The 22,724-nt window shown below is 38.9% G+C and overlaps 1 protein-coding gene across 2 annotated transcripts in view; it reads left to right on the top strand.

The window, feature by feature from the left end:
* The window catches only part of asap2a (ArfGAP with SH3 domain, ankyrin repeat and PH domain 2a), a 197,836-nt gene that overhangs the window by 81,809 nt on the left and 93,303 nt on the right, over positions 1 to 22,724 (top strand). For both annotated transcript variants that reach the window (XM_060853322.1, XM_060853332.1), the window contains exons 3-5: positions 2,983 to 3,128; positions 6,195 to 6,269; positions 15,564 to 15,613. In XM_060853322.1, coding sequence (XP_060709305.1) covers positions 2,983 to 3,128; positions 6,195 to 6,269; positions 15,564 to 15,613 — 271 coding nt within the window. The remainder of the gene's footprint in view (positions 1 to 2,982; positions 3,129 to 6,194; positions 6,270 to 15,563; positions 15,614 to 22,724) is intronic.

Consider the following 22,724-nt stretch of genomic DNA (forward strand, 5'->3'; position numbering starts at 1 on the left):
TCAGTGAATTTAACAATGGAGAGAATTATTGTGGAAACTATGCCCCTTTTATTTTTTGCAGAAGTGTGCCATCTACTGTGATTTAAGTGTACAGTAGTAGAGTCAGCTACTTTCATAGTAGTTGTGAAAGAATAGATATATAAGGCAAGTGTGGGTTTAGGATGGCAGTTGATTAAGGAGCTAGGGTGCCAGGTTAGTGGGGTACTGGATGGGTAGGCTAAAACGAGAACGTGAGGACTGCAAATGCTGGAAATCAGAATCGAAGAGTGTGGTGCTGGAAATGCACAGCCGCTTAGGCAGCATCCGAGGAGCAGGAGAGTCAAATTTCAAGCATAAGCTCTTCATCAAGAATGTGGGGGTGGCCCAAAGGGGCTGAGAGATAAATGAGAGAGGGGTGGGGCTGAGGGGAAGGTTGCTGGGAATGCGATAGGTAGATGAAGGTGGGGGGAGAAAGTGATGGAGCGGATAAGTGGGAAGGAAGATGGATAGGTAGGACATTTGAAGAGGGCAGTGCCAAGATGGAAGGTTGAATCCGGGATAAAGTGGGTGGAGGGAAAATGAGGAAATTGGTGAAATCCACATTGATCCCGAGTGGCTATGGTTTGGTGTGGGGTGTTGAAGTGTTTGGCCACGGGGCGGTTGGGTTGTTTAGTACATGTGACCCAGAGATGTTCTCTGAAATATCCTGCAAGTTGGCATCCTGTCACTCCAATGTAGAGGAGAGCACATTGAGAGCAACGGGCACAGTAGCTGTCATGCATAGAAGGATCCTTTGAGGCCCTTAGACAGAGATGGCGGGAGGGGGAGGTGTGGGTGCAGGTTTGGCACTTCTTGTAGTGGCAGGGGAAGGTGCCTAGAGTGGAGGGTGGGTTGGTGGAGGGCATTGACCTAAGAAAGGAGTCATGGAAGGAATAGTCTCCATGGAATGCAAATGGGGTGAGGAGGGAAATATATCTCTAGTGGTGAGTTCTGTTTGTAGTGGCGGAAATGGTGGATGATGATGTGACATATCTGGAGGTTGGTGGGGTTGAAGGTGAGGACGAGGGGAGTTCTGTCCTTGTTGTGATTGGAGGGGCGGGGTTCAGGTCTGAAGGTGCAGGAAATGGAGGTGATGTTTTGGAGGACATTGTCGACCATGTGAGAAGGAAAATTGCAGTCTTTGAAGGAGGCTATCTGGGATATTCTCTGATGAAATTGGTCCTCCTGGGAGCAGATGTGACAGAGGCAGAAGACTTGGGAATAAAGGATAGCGATTTTACAGATTGCAGGGTGGGAGGAGGTTAAGGTGGAATTCCCTCTGTGACTCCCTTGTTATATTCCAGATTCCACCCACCCCGCAACAACCCACCCTCCACTCCTGGAACTGTCCCCTGAAACTGCAACAAATGTAAAACCTGTATCCACATCTCCCTCCTCACCTCCATCCAAGGCCCCAAAGGATCCTTTCACATCCAACAGATTTACCAGTACTTTGACACGTCATTTACTGTGTTCGTTGCTCTCGATGGGTCTCCTCTGTATTGGGGAGACAGGACGCCTACTTGCAGGACATTTCAGAGAACATCTCTGGGACACACGTACTGAACAATCCCACCATCCCATGGTCAAACACTTCAACTCCCCCTCCCACACCGCCAGACTCTAGCCACCCGAACCCTAGAGGAAAAACACCTCAACGTCCGCCATGGGACCTTCCAACCACACAGGACCAATGTGGATTTCACCAGTTTCCTCTTAACAGTCCCCGCCCCCAATATCCCAGATCCAATCTTCCAATTTGGAGCGTCTATTATTTTATAATATTGTGACATATCATTATATTCTTAGTGCACTCTGGAGCATCTTTTAACCTGACAGATTACAAACCGAAGGGTCAAGATGTCCCATTTAAAATGTTGTGGCCTTGAAATCTCACATTGGGACATTACTGTTAATGTGTTTGAATTTTTTCTCCACAAATTTAGTTGTTTACTCCTTTCAAATAATACAAGTCTGACACAAAAGTACTAAATCCATGAAGAACATAGGAAGTTATTCAAGTTACATATATGTGGAATTTCAGATGAATATTAAGCATTTATGTCCTTTTGTGCTGTGTGTTATTTCAAATTCAGTGTGATTTTGTAACCCTTAATTCAGAATTATTTTGTTTGTATGCTAACACCACAATTTCAAAAGGGTAGGTATCTACTTGTGTATAAATATGTTTGATTAAATATAAGTAGCAGTGTAGTGCTTCAATTCATTGTCTGTTGGAAATATTACTTTCGCATTAGTTGCTGCCCTGAGGTTGCGTAAGAAGAATCTGCATCGAGAGAAATCCTCAGGAAAAATAGTTTTGGAGAATGGATGATAACTGCATTAGGACATGGAGATATAATGCATTTATCATTTTGAAACAGTTACATTTGAAATCTATTGTAAATTTCGTTGTGTGCATTTGTGGCTTAAATGGTAATTACTGTATAACCTTCTGCTGCAGACCCTGCACAGGATAAAGTATAGTTAAAAGGTGGTAAATTTTCATAGAATATAGAAGTCAGAATTTATAATGAAAAAGATAACAAAAACATATGAACATAGATCTAAGATTTTTTTAGATTCATAATTTAGCTACACTTTCAATGCCAAAAGTTAAAGCACATTTTGCAAAAAATAGATTTTATTTGAACACATTCATTTTCGACATTATTCATGATGGTTTAAGGCTGGAGTTGCATTTCACTGCTATATGACACACATTTTGAATTTAGTATTACTGCACATGAGATCTGAGCTGTTGTTGTATTTTGTCAGATGGATCATTTAAAATAATGCAAAAAATGTTTTTTTTGCTTCATGTCTCTTGCACTAATGTAATTTATTAGTTCTGTAAGGACAATTAGATTTTTTTATTATTGAGCTGCTTAGTTTCAATTAAAATAGATTGTATTACTGTTGCACTTAGTGGAAATGACTGCTAATAGAGCTTTTTCTGTGCAGGTCATGTAGAAAATGAAGAACAGTATACACAAGCACTAGAGAAGTTTGGAGGTAACTGTGTCTGCCGTGATGATCCGGATTTAGGCACAGCTTTTCTTAAGTTTGCTGTCTTCACTAAAGAATTAACCGCACTTTTCAAAAATCAGGTGAGGCTGTAAACTTTAAATCCTCATGTCTCTAAGTTTTTGATAGACTTGTAATTATAATTGTGCATATAGCAGGCTTATAAATGTTTGAATACATTTGGAAGTCAATTTGAATCAAGTTCCCAAGGCAATCGATTTTTGTGATATGTCTTAGACGACTGATCTAGAAAGCGCAATTAACATTTCATAATGGATCTTGTTAATTAATTAGATTAGATTATTTACAGTATGGAAACAGACCCTTCGGTCCAACAAGTCCATACCAACCCGCCGAATCGTAACCCACCCAGACCCATTCCTCTACATTTACCCCTTCACCTAACACTATGGGCAATTTAGTATGGCCAATTCACCTAACCTACACATTTTTGAATTGTGGAAGGAAACCAGAGCACCCAAAGGAAACCCACGCAGACACAGGGAGAATGTGCAAACTCCACACAGAGAGTTGCCTGAGGCGGGAATTGAACCCGGGTCTCTAGTGCTGTGAGGCAGCAGTGCTAACCACTGTGCCACCGTGTTTCCCATCTATTATGCATTTATCTCCCTGATGGCATCCCCAGTAGACATCCTCTTCATTTAAAGTTTTAAAGCTACAGGGAGCAGCTTGCTATATATGCTTCCCTCTGAAAATAAAAATAATGTAGGGTATATGAGGCAACTACTTTGCTTTTGACAAAGTGAAACCGATTGATGTCTGCCTTCGTTACAAAGTGACAAGTGTTATGGGCCAGACCAGACCCCCTCAAAAAATTTCAAGAAAGTAGCCCAGATTCTAACTTTGCTAATTGGTTTAAGCAGGTGTAATGCAGATATTCCAGGAGGGATGCAGCTGATTGAACCACTTTTAATCAAAACAGAATTTATTTACAAGATTACCAAATGAAACACAAACAAAAGAGAACAGAATACAGAATAACTTATCCGAAAACCCAACAGACATACCAGCTTTACGATGCTGTTCTAAACACTTGCAACAATCCCCATAAACACTCCTTGACACAAAAGTTAAAATCAAACCCAGGGTCTTACAGGAGAGAGAAGTCACAGAGAGACGTGGAAGCATGGAACACCCTCTTCCATGTAACTGTTTCTTGGATCAGCACCCAAAAAAACTGCCTGACTGCTTTCAGTGATTGGATTAGGTTCCCTACAGTGTGGAAACAGGCCCTTCAGCCCAACAAGTCCACACCAACCCTCTGAAGAGCAACCCACCCAGACCCATTCCGCTACATTACCCCTGACTAATGCACCTAGCACTATGGACAATTTAGCATGACCATTTCACCTGACCTGCACAACTTTGGACTATGGGAGGAAACCGGAGCACTCGGAGGAAACCCACGCAAACACTGGGAGAATGTGCAAACTCCACACAGACAGTTGCCAAAGGCAGGAATTGAAGCCGGGTCCCTGTGAGGTAGCAGTGCTAACCACTGAGCCACCGTGCCACCCCGTGAAAGCACCCATCGTGAGGTTCGAACCCATGACTCTCAGATTAAGCATCTCGTGCTCTACCGATTGAGCTAGCCAGGCCTCAGTGAATAGCCAGACTGCCAAAACCAAATCAAACCAGAGAGAAGCTGAGCTGAGAGAACTAGCCACTCCTCTTTCATTGGACAAATGTTTTTTTAAAAACAACTTGAAAGCCTTTTCCCTGAGGCATATCCATCGGCCCGAATATCAAACTGGCCCTAAAATCCATCCAAGCCCAGACTTTTCAGAACTTCTGTTTTTAGTATCTCCTTTAAAAAAAAACCAAGGATAACATAACCTTATTAAAGGAACGGCATTGTCATACAAGTCAACTTCAACACCAAATCAGTCTTGAGTGAGGTCAAATAGTGATTTGGGTTTAAAAATTCCTACTTTATATCTTTTCATATCCTTACTGGCACCAGGTAAACTAACTATTCCATGAAGAAACAATTTTATATCACAATCTTTGTTAACTAGATTGTGGAACTAAATCTTCCAGTAGCAGTTGCAGAAAGATCTGGAACCAATTTTCTGGTATTGAAAACTGCATTCATCAATGGGTAAATCATGACGAATGGCAAGTGATGGAGAACATCAGGTTTTCTAAGTGCTGGAAGACAGTGCCCAACTAGATTTCATAACAAAAAAATTGAAGGCAAATGGCACCATTTGTGTTTAAAGGCAGCACTCGGACCAGAAATTATTAGCAGCATTCCAAACATGCATCATTAAACTCTAGATATTTCATCAACATTTACTAACTCCACTTTGATATTTTTTCCAGTGTAAAGTACAAATTTGGCAACAAGTTAGATGTTGTTGATGTAGAATTCTGAATTATTTCTAAATGTTGTACAATGTGGTGCTATGTATTAGAACAGTGAGGGGGTATCAGGCATTTAGTTATCTGAATCTTTTTAGCTTGCTGCTAAGTATCTTAGTAGACACCATGGCTTCCCAAACTGTGGGCTGTGATCATCAGTGGGAGTTGCCAGCTGAAATCTTGGATTGCAAACTCCAAGGCAGCATGGCCTAATTGCCCAATCTAAGAGGTCTGAATCATGCCCTGAAAAACCAGATGGAAAGATTGTTTGGTTAATAATTTGGTATATACAGCTTTCTTGCCACCCTCTACCCACAAACAAATGAACACACACATGTATTCAAATTACAAGTGTAATTTCCATTAGTCAGATCGTTGAATTGTGACAGAAGTTCACTTTTCTGAAAGGAAATATCTCAAATTGCTGTCTTTTGATAATAGGAACTTTTTTCATCAAAATATATATGGGTTTCATTCCTTTATGTTGGCGTACACTTTTTCCATTCATGATTTCTTAAGTTACCACTTCTAAATGAACTTAACAGTTGAAAAAATTCCAATTAAACAGAGACAAACTTCACGTTATTGCTGTGCAAATCTTTGGGGAAACTGTATTTCCTCTTAAATTAATTCATTCAAAATGGTTATTGATATGGTTATCTTTTGTAGGTTTTACAGGAATTTTCCATAATTGCTGACAACTGCAAGAAGCTGACAATTGGTTCAATTGCAAAATTTAATATCAGCCTTTTGTTATTGTATAGATTCAAAATATGAACAATATCATCACTTTTCCTCTGGACAGTTTACTGAAAGGAGATCTGAAAGGAGTTAAAGGGGTAAGAATATACTGTCTTTATTTTGCAATTGTCTTTACAAAGGAAAAGAAAACTCCTAAATATTTCCATTTTGATGATTTGTGAAAAGTGTTAGATAAAATGTTTCTTTTTAAAACCAATCCCGATAGCAAAGATCCACGGGACTATAAATCAAAAGACCAGCTTGAATACTAATTTTGTTTTCAATTCTAATCTTGTTAACTCTTCAGCTACTTAATAAGACCAAGCCCCCCATCCCACCAATCCCTACTCATTAGAATTTGGATTAGGTTTTATTGTCACTTGTACTCAAGTACAGGAGAACAGTGAAAAGTTCATAATGTCTCCTGTCATGGTGCTATCTTAGTTACAAAGAACCAGATACTAAAATGGCAAAGAAGTGGAGAAAAGTTGCATTACCTTACTGATTCATGGTGTAAGTTAGAAATAAGACATAGTTACAAGGATAAATATTAGTCAGACAGATTGCAGATAGATATTACATTGCAGTAAATCAGCATATGGGCTTCCACACATGGTCTGACTGGTCATGCAAGCCACTGACCGCCTGCACCAGACTGCAGTCAGTTCAATCCAACAACCCTCCCTGGTCTGTTCCATAACTCCAGCCGCTCCTCTCTGGCTCTCAGTTGCACTGTTCCATGCCTCCTGCTCCGGCTCTCAGCCATTCCACACCAGTATTCAGTGTGATTATGCCCATTGGAACAGAGTAGGCTGTTGAGTTCATTTGAGTCTATTCTGCTACTCATTGAGATTAAGACTGTATACTAATTTCATCCACCCACCTTGGTTTCCTATTCCTTTAAATTAAGCTAACATTTTAAGATTTTTTTGTAGGAGAGACATGCGTACTTTACCACCCTTTGAAAGATTATTTTTCTCTTGATTGGCAATGCTTTGATTTTATGGTTCTGTCTTCAATCTCAGAATTTCTTTCTATCTACCCTTTCAATTTCTTTCCCAGTATGACAAAATCTCAGTCAAATTATCCCTTGACATTATATTTTTTCTATTCTTTCTTTCCTTTTTAACTTGTCTAATTTTCTCACAGATTAATCTGTACTAATCACTGCAGTATGCCCATTTTGCAGTGATTTCTAAATTCTCACCACATGCCCTGAATTTCTGAAATAGGCATACATTTTTAAGCACGATTAATAGTAATGAGGTAATGTTTAAATGGTATTATCTATTGCATTTTTTATATAGTTGTTGTCAAGAGTGTGGTGCTGGAAAAGCATGGAGGTAAGAACAGCATCTAAGGAGCAGGAGAATTGACGTTTCGGGCATAAGCCCTTCCTTAGGAATGAAGTCTCATTCCTGATGAAGGGCTTATGCCCGAAACGTCAATTCTCTTGCTCCTCAGATGCTGCCTGACCTGCTGTGCATTTCCAGCACCACACTTTTGATTCTGATCTCCAGCTTCTGCAGTCTCCACTTTCTCCTGAAAGGGTATTGCCCAATCAGAGTTATTCTTTCAGCTTTTAAGGTGGGATATAAAGTGAAACAAATTGAATGACACATTGCAGTTGATGAAATGCGCAATTATTTTTCATCAAGTCTTTTGCCTTTTAGTACAAATTGAATTTTGAGATCTTTCTACTCAAAGTTATATCATATTTAGTATTATTTATTTAGCAGTTATCCTTTGTAAAACTATGTGAACGGGCAAATAGCTTTGCCACATGGCAGTAGCACACTTAGCTTAGGTATTTTGATTGACCTACAGATCTAAGAATGAACCCAGTACCCACATATTATATTCTTGGAACACATTTGTTCCACTTACTAGACATCAGCCTTTTGTCTTTGCATGCCTTACATATCTTTCTTATCTTGTGGTATTGTGATGAATAGTGCAGGATTTATATATTAATCTTAATTTGTTTTAAAATTTGGCTCTTAAAATATTAGCATTTGATGTAAGTCTATTTTTGTGATGGGGTTTTAAAATTAACTGATCTTTCTGGAACCGTGATTTTTAAATCCATATATGATGCCTAAAATGTTAATGGATAGTTTATTTTATGAGACGAGAGAAAAAGCATTGAAAAATTTTAGCTTGCGTTTGCGTTTGAGTTTGCAAAAGTAAAGGATTGATTTTAGCTGAAAGTGATAGAAATAATAAAGCTTTTGGAATCATAGAATTCCTACATTGAGGAAAGAGGCTATTCAGCCCATCAAGAATTTACCAACCCTTGGAAAAGCATCCACCCAGCCCCAGCCCTGCACTCTTTCCCCAGAAACCTGCATCTCCCTTGGCTCATTCACCTAACTTGCTCATCTTTGGACTGTGGGAGGAAACTGGAACATCCTGCGGAAACCCATGCTGACATGAGGAGAACATGCAAACTCCACACAGGCAGTCTCTCAAGGCTGGAATCGATATTGGGTCACTAGCACTGAGACAGCAGTGCTAACTACTGAGCCACCATACCACCTTTGGGCAGCTTGAAAAAGGCTTGATTGGTTTCAAATGCAAATTTAGGTTCTCTTAGAAAGGAGATGTTCAGAACAGTTAAGGGAATTAGTTAACTCAATGGAAGAGTTTAGGTTGTGTAACTTCCAGACCATCTGTGTCTGAAATTTCCAGGACTCTGCATTGGTTACTTAAAATTCAGATTTTCTAAGATCTCAGTTATGGAAGGATTCACAGAACAGGCTTCTTCTCACACAGTACAGTAACTGAGGGAAAAACTGTTGGTTCAAACTGACAGACTCTTTCGGAAAGAGAAGTTTGTATTTTTTGACTAACTATAAAGTGATGGTGTTGGTGTGTAGGTGGGACTTGTTTTACTCCGTGCTTTGAAATTTTCAAACTTTTTACATTTGGCTTGGTTAATTTACAGAGGAACCTCAATTATCCAAAGGACACAGGCTGGGAGTATTTCATTCAGTTAATTGAATGCTGGATAATTGAGGTTCCTCTGTGGTTATATTCTGAGTAATAAAAGTCTGTTTTGTTGTTAAAACCAAACTGCAGCCTATGTTTTAGTGAAAAGCCATCATGTTAAAAAAAAGGAAAACTATGATCTATTGAGTCATCTCACTTGGGGATCTGACTTATCTAGAAGTAACATCAGCTTGGATCATGTGAAAGGGAAGCTCATCCACAGTCTGAGCTAATTGAATTCAGACGGATCTGTGTCTTTTGTAAAGAAACAGGTAAATGGAGGTGCTGGACATAAAACAGCTGTTGCAGGGGCGTTTAACATACATATTCAAAATGGCTTTGAAGGTATCAAGGCGAGACAGAATTAGTGGATAAATTGAAGGTTGGCATAAGAGCAAAATCTCACAGACAGCAGATACTTACTATGATTATCCAGAATTGAGATTTATAAAAACTGAAATCTGAAATTGGGATGTCACAACTAGAATTAGCTAAGAAACAGAAAAGAACAGACTCCAGTTAGAAGAAAAAACAGGAAAGGAAAACGAAAATAAAACTTGATTTGGTGAAAAACAAGAACAGAGTCACGTAAAGGGATAGAATTGAGAAAACTTAAAATGGAAAAAGAGGATAAGAAAAACAACGATGAATGGAAAAGGGAATCAAATTCAAAAAGCTTGAATTCTGAAGTGGTGGGATAGTTTGTCAATATCGTTTGGCCAAAAAAAAGTGTAGAGTAAAGAAGAAAAAGCAGTAAAAGTAGTAGCAGTAGTAGTACATCAGAAGATGATTTTGATTCCAATGAGGCTAATTGATTTAACTAAGAATTCATATTTAGTGACTTAACGATTTTTCATCTCATTTAAGAAGATAGCAGAGCAGATGAAGTGGTGAAAAGACGTTGGACCTTAATGTTACAAAATATTTTGACAGGTACAGCTATGACTATATGCAGGTTTGACAGAACAACAGTCTACAAAGTACAAACTGTCAAAAAGTTATTGCTCAGTGCTTTTCAGCTTGTCCCAGAAGTTTACCAATTGAAACTTAGGTCTATAAGAAAGCATTTTAATCAGACCTTTGTATGATTTGCAAGTGAGAAAAATACTGCGGGCTAAGTGGTTTCAATCACCTAAAGTTAGAGAAAAATTTTGAGATTATAAAATATTCAGAAATAGTTTGTTAATTACATGGATATCAAGTGTCAAAGATCAGAGAAAGAGCAGATTTGATATCTCTCTCACATTTATAGTTTGGAGGATTGTCATATGGGAATCCACAAGGAAATTGTGCATTAGCCACAAAGCAGCATTCTTAAACTCAATCCAAAGAGATTTGCTAAAACTAGGGAACAGATTACTTCATAATGAACCATAAGTCACAGTAGCTGGAACTCCACTGTTGTGATGATGATGAAACTATATAGTTCCCAAAGTACTGACTATTACAAAGTCAACATGATAACAAAAATGAAATAGTATCCAAAGATTGGAAGATTTGTTTGAAAGAATTGAACATGCGTAATTGATCACCAAAATCGACTTGCTTAAAGGGATATTGACAAAATGCATTGATAGAGCCAAAGGAATATCAGCTTTTGTGCGGCCAGATAGACGCTATCAGTGCAGTCCTGCTATTTGAAATGAGAAATGTACCAGCCATTTTCCAATGATTTGACCCGTGAAGTCATTGAAGAACTTCTTAACTGCATGGTTTACATCATCAACTTATTATATTTTTTCACCCAAATGTGGGAAGAACATTTATGCCACTTAATTGAGCTGTTTGATTAGCTACTAAATGCTAAAATGTTTTATCAATCCTGTAAATGTACACACTGGCACAAGGTAATTTAGCACATCAATAACTGAAAGTAAAGAATATTGTGGATTTTCTCATGCCCAAGGCAAAATCTTGCGATATGTTGGCATGTGTGGATTTTATCAGAATTTTATTCTGAACTTTTGCACTGTTGTGACCCCCTTTAACTTTTTTTTTCCAAAAGAGGCAGAAAATTTAAATGCATGGAATAATGTCAATGAGTTTGGCAAGTTGAAAGCTGTGCTGACAGTCACACTGATTTTAGTGTCTTCATATTATGGGAAGTCAGTCAAACTGACCATTGATGCCACTGACATAATTGTGGGAGCCATTTTCCTGTATTTTGAGAAGATGGGGATTGAACGGCCTGTCAGTTTTTGAAGAAACTGACTGCATGACAACTGAAATATTTGACAGTTCAGAAGGGGTGTTGAGTCTGGTGTTGTTTGTGCATCGTTTTGTGGTAGATATTATAAACAGTGCTCAAGAAACTATTATTTATATGCATCATAATACTTTGGTTTTGTGGAAAAGTTTTAGGACAAGAATTACAGTTATTTGAGAGGAGCTTAATTATCTAGCCATACAATTTAAAGTAACATACATTTGCCTGTAAAAAGATACCATGTTCTCTTGATATAGCATCAGCTATATGACAGAACCCAAATGCTGTGATGCAACAAACGTGAAATATGGTTGCCACGAATCTTATTGTATGTTCAAAATCAATATAATTCTCGTCTTAATATGACATCAAAGTTTAACAGGATTTTTATCGAAAAATGAAAATGCCTCTTAAGGAAAGATTTTCATTCTCATTTGGGGGTGTGATGAAAGCTGTGAGATAAACAATTTGTTTTTGAAGAGTTTAGATTTTAAAGGGGTGGCATATGGGTATTGGTCTATTTTTGTTCAGTGATTTTAAAAATTAACTAATTCAATATTTCCAGAATCATGATTTTAAATTAGTGTTCCTCCCTGAGTGTTAATGGAAGTTTGTTTATTTAATAGGGCTTTATGACAGGAGAGAAATATGTTAAATGACATCAAATTGCACTTTTGTTCAGAATAATGGAGGATTTAATTTTACCTTCAAAAGATCCAAAGTTAGGAAAGCTTTTGGGCATGTTTGAAAAGACTTGGTTGGTGTTAGATGCAAGCATAAGTTCTCCTAGACAGGGGAGAATGCAGAAAGTTAAAAGTGAATAAGGCCACTACAGTGAAAAACTTTAGCTTTGCTTATTCAAAGCTCAGAACATTTAAGATCTCAGTTGTGTGAGGACTCAAAGAAGTGGCTTCATAGCTCATAGCACAGGAAAAAGCAGTTAATTCAAATCCACAGATTGGATAGAGAAGAAAAATCTATCTTATTTTTGTAACTGCAAAGAGATGGTGCAGTGGAGTAGGTAGGATTTTGTTTTTCATGTGCTTTGAAATCTTTCAAACTGTGCTATACCATATACACTTGAGTAATAATCGAATGTTTTGACTACTTTTTAAGGTTAAATTTATGGGGTCAACTATTACATGGATACTACTTTTGAGGGGCTGAAAATCACGCCTTTCAAAATTCATACCATGTCATTAATAGAAGCCTAACTGATGTGTAAGCAAATAACGAGAGAGAAAAAAAACACATTCTGGTAATTCTGAAAACCTGGAGCGGAAGACAATAGACAGTGGACTGGAAGACTGGGTGCTGAGCGAAACAACCAACAGAAACCTGGAGCTGAATGTGATGGCTGGCACATGGACTCATGAACATTGATCTGTTATCTGTGAAAAACTAGGGTGATTTCTCTCCCAACCACGCCACTTATCTCTCCACACTGGAGGCTCTCTGCCTCCATTCCTGATGAAGGGCTTTTGCCCGAAGCATCGATTTTCCTGCCCCACGGATGCTGCCTGACCTGCTCTACTTTTCCAGCACCACTCTAATGTAGACTCTGGTTTCCAGCATCTGCAGTCCTCACTTTTGCCTCATGGACGTTTATACAGGGTATTTGGGAAATTTCAGGTTATTTGACCAAAAGTAGGGGTTGACTTTTACATGAGATTGACTATTACTCGAGTATATACGGTAATTAGGCAGCTTCATTTGGTTTATTTCTTTGAGTAAGAAACTTCTCTTTATTGTTAAAACTAAATCTGCAGCCTTTTGTGTTTGTGTTTCAGTGAAAACATATCATGATCTGTCAAGCCATGTTTCATTTTGCCTTTGACTTGTCCATTATTAACATCAGCTGAGATTATAACACGGTGCAGTAGTATTTTGATTGGGGTGGAAAATCCATTCCTTTTCAATGCACCATCATAAGAAAGTAATGGTATGTATGGTGGGGAAACGGAGCCATGATGAAAGCTGTATGCTTGAGAGGAAACCTAAGTTTTCACTTTGACCTGTGATGTTACCTAATTTCTTTTCATAGTAAAAAAAATCACAGAAACAAACAACTAATTGCTGAATTGCAAATTTAAATTGATAATTGACCTTAAAATCTGTAACAAAATGAAACTAACAACATTACAGGCCATTATTTTAAAAGTAATTGGAGTGCAACGAATGAGCAAAATTACTTGGGTTTTCTTCTCTATATAAACTGAAAATTTTAATTTATCTGGTCATTATAATCATTTTGTATTCTGAATATATTTTAATTAAATAAAAATGTAAGCATATTTATTTGACCAATTAGACAAGTCACCATTGTTTGAAAAAAAATCTCAATACTCCAATCCCTTTAGCTGAGTGAAGCTACTCATATATACTGTTGTCACTTGTCAATGATTCATGATTATTTTATCTGCAAGTATGAATTTGCACAGTGATACATAACAATGTTTATAAATTTGCATGAGGAGACGGTTAAGTGTAGATTATTTAAAGTGGCAATATGACAGATGCTAGCAAATTTTTTAATGCAATAATGACATTTTCTCCATGTGTGGATTTACTTAAACTAAGTTACAGTTTCAACATTGATTTCAATTAGAATTGAACTTTAGACTTGAATAGTCTATATCTTAGGCTTCATTTCCAGTTACCCATAGAAGTGAATTATAACTTGGGAAATGAAGTGCATAGGCAAAAGAACCAAAGTGCTTAGCCCTAAGTTTCCTTACCAATTCTATTTGAAATTGAGCAGCATTAATTTTTTTTGGAAAATTTATTGTTGACTGGGCGTTCTGCATCATTGACAGGATCAGAATTTGTAGCACATCCTTAACTGTCTTCACAATGTAGTGGTGAGTTATCCATATGGTATAGGTACACCCACAATGCTATTATGAATAGTGTTTCAACATTTTGACCCAGCGATAATAAAGGAACAGAAATATAGCTCCAAGCTGGCACCCTTTTTTCCTTGAATTCTTGCAACCCTCTGAGTAAAGAAATAACTCCTCTTCTCTGTCTAAAATGTTTGGGCATTGTTCTGAGATAGGGTGAACACAGTTTTCCCCATCCAGAGCACTATCAGCCTCTTCAGAGTGTTGTATTTTTCAATTGGAGAGCCTCTCATTCTTCTGAACTCCAGAGAACATAGGTCCAATTTACTCAGTGTCTGATTGTGGAACAGCTCCCTCAAAGCAGCAGCCGATACAGTGAATGTCCTTTGAATCATCTGTAATGCAAGTATGACCTTCTTTAAATATGGAGACCATAACTGAATAGAGTAATTCAAGTGTGGTTTTATCCAAGCCGTTTACAATTATTGCTAGATTTTAAAAATTTATTCATTTATGGGGTGTGGGCATTGCTGGCTTTGTTGTCCATTATACTTGTACTGTGGCCCAGTTGCATTAAAGGCAAATGTGCCATTTACCTTCAAAATGCCTTCCATTATCTGCAAATAAACTTTGTGATCCTTGTATAAATATGCCACATCCATCTGAACATGAAGATTGGCAAGTTACATGCCTTGTAAAAATATTCTGCTTTTCTCTTCTTACTACCAAAGTCCATATCTCTTGCTTCACACATACTGCATCTACCATTTTGTTGTCCTCTCTTAATTTGCCTATAATCTATTTGCAGTCTCTTTGTATTATCCTCACAACTTACATTCCAAGCTATCTTTATAACAGCAGCAAACTTCAATAAATTACTTTCCATTTCTTTGTCCAAAGTCATCAATATAAATTACAAATTGCTTAACCCTAATCCTTCTGCACTTTATTAGTCAGAGCATGTCAACTTGAAAGTGCCCCATTTATTTTTACTCCCTGCTTTCCATCCATTAGCCAACACACCATATTACTCAATTCCAAGCACACCTATTTTGAGTATTAACCCTTTGTGTGACACCTTATGCCTTTTGGAAATTCACATACAGTACATCTATTTCTTTGGCTTTATCTAACCTGCTAGCTTAATCTTAAAAAACACTAGTATATTTGTCAAATGCCATCTCCCTTTTGTGAAATAAAGTTGATTTAGTGATTATGTTATGATTTTCTATGTGTATTGATAAAACTTGCTTAATAATATATTCAGCATTTTCCTGTTACTGATGTAGGACAGTTCTCTGCTTTTTCGTGGAGTTCTGGTTGCTAACCTTTGTACTTGCATTCATCTGTAGGATCTTAAGAAGCCTTTTGATAAAGCCTGGAAAGACTATGAAACAAAAGTGTAAGTTTTGTAATTTCTTTTGGAGTAGCAAGTTGTATATTTGCATGGCTTTTTGTAATAAAAACTCCATATGGCATTCAGTAGAAATTTCAGTATTCAATGTATTGCTTTTTTGAAAATTTGAATTTTTGTAATTGAGGTTATAATCTGTGTATAACAGTCATATTGTACGTTTTTTGTATGAATTATGATTAATAGTATATTCAGAATGACATTTCTAAGACTTCAGAGTGGAATGGCCTGTCCAGATTGGGTGATAATCCTTGGCACTTCAAAGAGTGAAAAGCAGTTGCTCAGATACAGAAAAGAAGGAAACTAATAAATAAATAATTAAACATTTATTTTTAGTGCTGATGTAGTGAAATATATATTCATAAACAGAATTTTGTAACTTAGTTGTCCATCAATTCTATCATGTAAGAAATAAGGTAGGTGAACTTGCAGCGTGGGTTGGTACCTGGGACTTCGATGTTGTGGCCATTACAGAGACGTGGGTAGAACAGGGACAAGAATGGCTGTTGCAGGTTCCAGGGTTTAAATGTTTTAGTAGGATCAGACATGGGGGTAAAAAAGGGGGAGGTGTGGCATTACTTGTCAAAGATAGTATTACAGCAGTGGAATGGACGATGGAAGAGGACTTGCCATCTGAGGTAGTTTGGGCTGAGGTTAGAAATAGGAAAGGTGAGGTCACCCTGTTAGGTGTTTTCTACAGGCCTCCTAATAGTCCTAGAGAAGTAGAGGATAATATTGCGAGGATGATTCAGGAAAAGAGTGAAGGTAGCAGGGTGGTTGTTATGGGGGACTTTAACTTCCCAGATATTGACTGGGAGAGCTATAGCTCGAGTTCATTAGATGGGTCGCTGCTTGTCCAATGTGTGCAGGAGGGTTTCCTGACACAATATGTAGACAGGCCAACAAGAGGTGAGGCTATACTGGATTTGGTTCTAGGTAATGAACCAGGCCAGGTGTTAGACTTGGAGGTAGGTGAGCACTTCGGGGACAGTGACCACAACTCGGTGACTTTTACTTTAGTGATGGAGAGGGATAAGTGTGCGCCGCAGGGCAAGAGTTATAGCTGGGGGCAGGGAAATTATGATGCAGTGAGGCATGACTTAGGATGTGTGGATTGGAAAAACAGGCTTCAAGAGAAGAACACTAATGAGATGTGGGGATTGTTCAAGGAGCAGCTACTACGTGTCCTCGATAAGTATGTACCAGTCAGGCATGGTGTAAAGGGCCTTGTGAGGCAGCCGTGGTTTAGTAAGGAATTGGAATCCCTTGTGAAAGGGAAGAAGGCGGCATATGTAAAGATGAGGCGTGAAGGTTCAGTTGGGGCGATAGAGAGTTATAAGGTAGCCAGGAAGGATCTAAAGAGAGAGCTAAGAGAAGCGAGAAGGGGACATGAAAAGTCTTTAGCTGGTAGGATTAGGGAAAACCCAAAGGCTTTCTATAGGTATGTCAGGAATAAAAGGATGACTAGGGTAGGTATCGGTCCAGTCAAGGATAATAGTGGGAAGTTGTGTGTGGAGGCGCAGGAGATTGGAGAGACACTAAATCAATACTTTTCATCAGTATTCACTCAGGAACAGGACACTGTTGCTGATGTGAATATGGAGTCACAAATGATTAGAATGGATGGCCTGGAAATATGCAGGGAAGAGGTTCTGGGAATATTGGAAAGGATGAAAATAGATAAGTCTCCTGGGCCTGATGGCATTTACCCTAGGATCCTATGGGAAGCTAGGGAGGAGATAGCAGAGCCATTGGCCTGGATTTTTATGTCGTCATTGTCAACGGGAATAGTACCAGAGGACTGGAGGATAGCGAATGTGGTCCCCTTGTTCAAGAAAGGGAGTAGGGATAGCCCTAGTAACTATAGGCCAGTGAGTCTGACTTCAGTGGTGGGCAAAGTCTTAGAGAGAATGGTAAGGGATAAGATTTATGAACATCTGGATAGGAATAACGTGATCAAGGATAGCCAGCATGGTTTTGTGAAGGGCAGGTCGTGCCTCACAAACCTTATTGAGTTCTTTGAGAAGGTGACTAAGGAAGTGGACGAGGGTAAAGCAGTAGATGTTGTGTATATGGATTTTAGTAAGGCGTTCGATAAGGTTCCCCATGGCAGGCTAATGCTAAAACTACGGAGGTATGGCATTGAGGATACATTAGAGGTTTGGATTAGGAATTGGCTGGCTGGAAGGAGACAGAGGGTAGTAGTTGATGGACTATGTTCATCTTGGAGTGCAGTTACTAGCGGTGTACCACAAGGATCTGTTTTGGGACCATTGCTTTTTGTTATCTTTATAAATGATCTAGAGGAAGGGCTTGAAAGCTGGGTAAGCAAGTTTGCGGATGACACAAAAGTCGGTGGAGTTGTGGATAGTGAGGAAGGAAGTGGTAGGTTACAGCGGGATATAGATAAGTTGCAGAGCTGGGCAGAAATGTGGCAAATGGAATTCAATGTAGCTAAGTGTGAATTCATTCACTTTGGTAGGAGTAACAAGAAGATGGATTACTGGGCTAATGGTAGGCTACTTGGTAGTGTGGATGAGCAGAGGGATCTTGGTGTCCATGTACACAGATCTCTGAAAGTTGCCACCCAGGTAAATAGTGCTGTGAGGAAGGCATATGGTGTACTGGGCTTTATTGGTAGAGGAATTGAGTTCCGGAGTCCTGAGGTCATGTTGCAGTTGTATAAGACTCTGGTGCGGCCTCATCTGGAGTATTGTGTGCAGTTTTGGTCGCCATACTATAGGAAGGATGTGGAGGCATTGGAACGAGTGCAGAGGAGGTTTACCAGGATGTTGCCTGGAATGGTAGGAAAATCTTATGAGGAAAGGCTGAGGCACTTGGGGCTGTTCTCATTGGAGAAGAGAAGGTTTAGGGGAGATTTGATAGAGGTGTATAAGATGATTAGGGGTTTAGATAGGGTCGACACTGAGAACCTTTTACCGCTAATGGAGTCAGCTGTTACTAGGGGACACAGCTTTAAATTAAGGGGTGGTAGGTATAGGACAGATGTTAGGGGTAGATTCTTTACACAGCGGGTTGTGAGTTCATGGAATGCCCTGCCAGTAGCAGTGGTGAACTCTCCTTCTTTATGGTCATTTAAGCGGGCATTGGATAGGCATTTGGAAGTTATTGGGCTAGTGTAGGTTAGGTAGGATTCGGTCGGCGCAACATCGAGGGCCGAAGGGCCTGTACTGCGCTGTATCTTTCTATGTTCTATGTTCTATGTTCTATAAAAACTAAAAGTCAACCTCAGAAATTAAAATGTTTGACTCTCAAAACTGTGAAATTGTTCCTATATAGACTTCAACAATTATTCATGTTGGACACCAAGTTTATCGCTTAAACAAAAATAAACACATTATTATTAATAATGTAACTTTGGCAAAACATGGATGAACTACAAAGCAATCTCATGAGTACCTATGGTTTAAGCTCAAACTTATTTGATCACCCATTTTCACATTCATACCAACAGACAAAATTGAGAGAGAACTTTTTAAAGTTTATAACTTGCCAGTCTGATAACCATTTCAATGAATACCAAGTCTTTCAGAAATCTGATGGGTTATATTACAGGGTTGAGGGATTGCACCTTGCTTGAATTCCAAAGTCATCGGTCAATGTAAACAGCTTCTGTTGACTTCCAGAGCCTTTGTCTTATTTCTTAGATTGGGATTCTGTCTCAGGACTTTTGACAATTGATAACTGGAGACTAGAGAGAGCAAAACCAAAAGAACAGTAGTGCAGCTTCCAAAGCAACACCTGCCTCCAGCTCAAAAACCCATTCAAAACCAGTTCACGCTTCAAGTTCTCATTTTCAACCTTCGCTGGTTGTTTAGCCTGCACCAGCACCCTTGATTGATCGATTCAACATCCAACCAGCTGCCAGTCCCTTAGGATAACGCCAACTCAATGCTGGTTCATCTGTAGAGTTCTTAGAGTAATAATCAAATTGCAGTATCTTTCCAAGCCAGTTCCCAACAGCAAACATCAGTCTTTTGTTCTCTCATTTTCTCTTACAAGCAAGCTGCTGTTTAAAGTTCAAAGTTCAATTCTCAACTGCAACTCATAATTCCAAACCAAAAATGAGAAAAAAAGCAAAGCAATGTTCTCAACAGCACTTATTGTCCCAAAATGTGAGATGCTGCATTTTGGAAAGGCAAAACAAGGTAGGGCTTATACACTTAATGGTAAGGTTCTAGGGAATGTTGTTGAACAAAGAGACCTTGGAGTGCAGGTTCATAGTTCCTTGAACGTGGAATCCCAGGTAGACAGGATAGTGAATAAGGTAATTAGTATGCTTGCCTTTATTGGTCAGCACATGGGGTGTTGGAGTTGGGAGATCAAATTGAAGCTGTACAGGGCATTAGTTAGGCCACTTTTGGAATATAATTTGACCTTTTATAGAGGTTTATAAAATCATGAGGGACGTTGCTAGGTTAAGTAACCAAGATCTTTTCCCCAGGGTAGGGAAGTCCAAAACTAGAGGGCATAGGTTTAAGGCGAGAGGGGAAAACTATAAAAGGGACATAAGGGGCAACGTTTTCATGCAGAGGGTGGTGTGTATGGAATGAACTACCAGAGGAAGTGGTGGAGGCTGGTACAATTACAACATTTAAGAGGCATCTGGATGCTTATATGAATAAGAAGGATTTGGAGAGATATGGGCCAAGTGCTGGCAAATGGGAAAGGATTAACAAGATATCTGGTCATAAGACGAGTTGGGCCAAAGGGTCTGTTTCTGTGCTGTACAGCTCTATCTGAGTCCCAGCTTGCTGCTTTCAGTCCCCGCAATTGACTACTTCAACTTTCCCACCATAGCAGTAGTCCCTGATAACTTCCTTGACTTTAAATATACTGACCTCAGGACTGATCACAATTCACCTCGAACAACAGCCCAACTAGACCCCTGTCTGATCTCTGTGAAACTTTTCAATGGACTTATTGCCAATCCCTGAACCTTAGTTATACTTCACCTGACGAAGGAACAGAACTTGGAAAGCTTGTGATTTCACTTAAACCTGGTGCCATGTGACTTCTGACCTAATCTCTGGACTGGTTGGACTTGCCGTGGACCACCACACTGGCCGTGGTCCACTCTCTGTACTATAATGGGATGGATCCACGCACCCTGATTGCCCTAAGTAGCCAACTGACTTTGCCCAAGCTCTTAGAATAAGATGTGACTGTATTCTTGATTGTGTAGGCACCCTTGACTGTCTGTAGACCCATTGACTCAATTAATGAATGCTCCCTGTAGATTTTGAGACATGACTATTTGTTTGAAGCATAAGCTGCTCACATACAATTGTTGGTTTGGCAGTGATGGTAACATGATGCCATATAGCTCCTTGACTGTTCATTGCAAAAAAAATGACAGTTTTCCCAGCTTTCTCTCTGCTAACAGGCAACACACAGATACTATGAGCATCCAAGTTTACACAATATGATTGAGCACTGAAAAAACAAGCTGAGAGGCCAGTGATGCATTTTGTTCCAATGCATGAGCATTTCTACATCTAGTTTAATGTGCTTTATCTTAAGAATTTACATGAGTTTTGTAGTTACTGGACTCACTTTGCAAGGAGATTATTTGAAAAATTACTATCACAGAAAAAAAAGGTGATTTCTTTTTTGTTTTTAATACATTCATTGAAGTTTGCTTTTGTGGCTTTGTAATTGAAGCTATAATGCAGTTTATTTACTTGATGTTTAAAGACAAAATTGAAGTTTTTCGTTAATATGCAGCATTAAATAGTTTACATAGCATTATTTAATATATATAGTTTAGAACTGATACTTTTTACTCATTTATTCTCCAAAACAGTTGATACATCTAATTTCTTTTTAATAACTAGTAAAACCTCGGATGATTGTAACTTTCAATTTTTTTGTATTCCAGTCATTTTATTAGGTAGCCTTCGAGCAAGAAGAACTTACATTTGTATGCATCTTTCATAACCTCAAAATGCCCTTGGATAATAACCTTGATGATGTAAATAACTCACCACATAATGTGTTCTCATGGTTTTAGTTGAGAGATAAATGTTGGACAGGTTATTAGGTAAAGTAATACTGGTCGTCATCAAAATTGCATTTTTCATTAGCGGGAGGCTTTAAATTGACATGAGATTAATTTCCTATATTGTTGCTGCTGGATCAGTTGGGGACCTTGAATAGCCAATTAAGTTACTTCAATACTTCTTTCAGTGGCTGTTAGAATTAGGCAGTCCTAGGTATCCTTGGAACTAATGTTATAACCTGGAGAGCAGGCAACAAGGTGGTGGGGCAGGGTGTGGCTTGTTTCCAGGTTGCCTTTGCCTGCTGGAGGTCAGACCCCCCCCCCCCACACACACATACATACACACACACACACACACACACACACACACCCCAACCCCACCCCATTCTTCCCACCCTTCCTTGTCGACCCAGGCTTCCCTCCGCAAAAAAACAGACTTACTTTCCTCTGATCTCCATGGTTCCTCTTGTCCAGTGGAGTACCTGTAGTTAATGTTAGTGCCATTGCTTCCAGTGGCTCTGCTGGGGGTGCTCCATTTGACTGGAAGTAGGACTTCCTCTCCGATAACGGCCCAAAGCTTGCCTTAAGCCAATTAATGGCTGACAGCCATGATATGGCCGCAGGGAAAGCTGTCACTGGGGGAGAGAGAACCCCACCCTAGCACAAATTCAACTCTTTGATCCCACTTCAAATTTTTTTTTGATTCAACATATTTAAGGAAAAGGGAAGGTACTGAACAGGAACTGAATTTTTTAATTTGTTAATTTTGAGATGCGGACTAAAAGGGAGATATTTAAAGAAGCAAGTTGGAGGACGTCAAAGTGTTGTGATCTCAATGGATATAACTGACTATCCTGAAAAAAATTAAGAAATAATAGCTAAGTTTCTGGAAATAATAAGTTAGATGTCTGTTCCGGTTTGATGTATGTCTGACACAGTTACACAGAACTAGTTCCACAGAAAATCATTAGCAGTAGCCAGCACTTCATAAAGGAAGATGTTCCTGACAAATCTGCCATCATTAGATTTCTTTGAGAAAGTAAAGGTCGAAAGAATTGAAGTGGATGTGTTCAACTG

This window comes from Hemiscyllium ocellatum, chromosome 3, assembly GCF_020745735.1.
Source record: "Hemiscyllium ocellatum isolate sHemOce1 chromosome 3, sHemOce1.pat.X.cur, whole genome shotgun sequence".
NCBI classification, from domain to species: Eukaryota; Metazoa; Chordata; class Chondrichthyes; order Orectolobiformes; family Hemiscylliidae; genus Hemiscyllium; species Hemiscyllium ocellatum.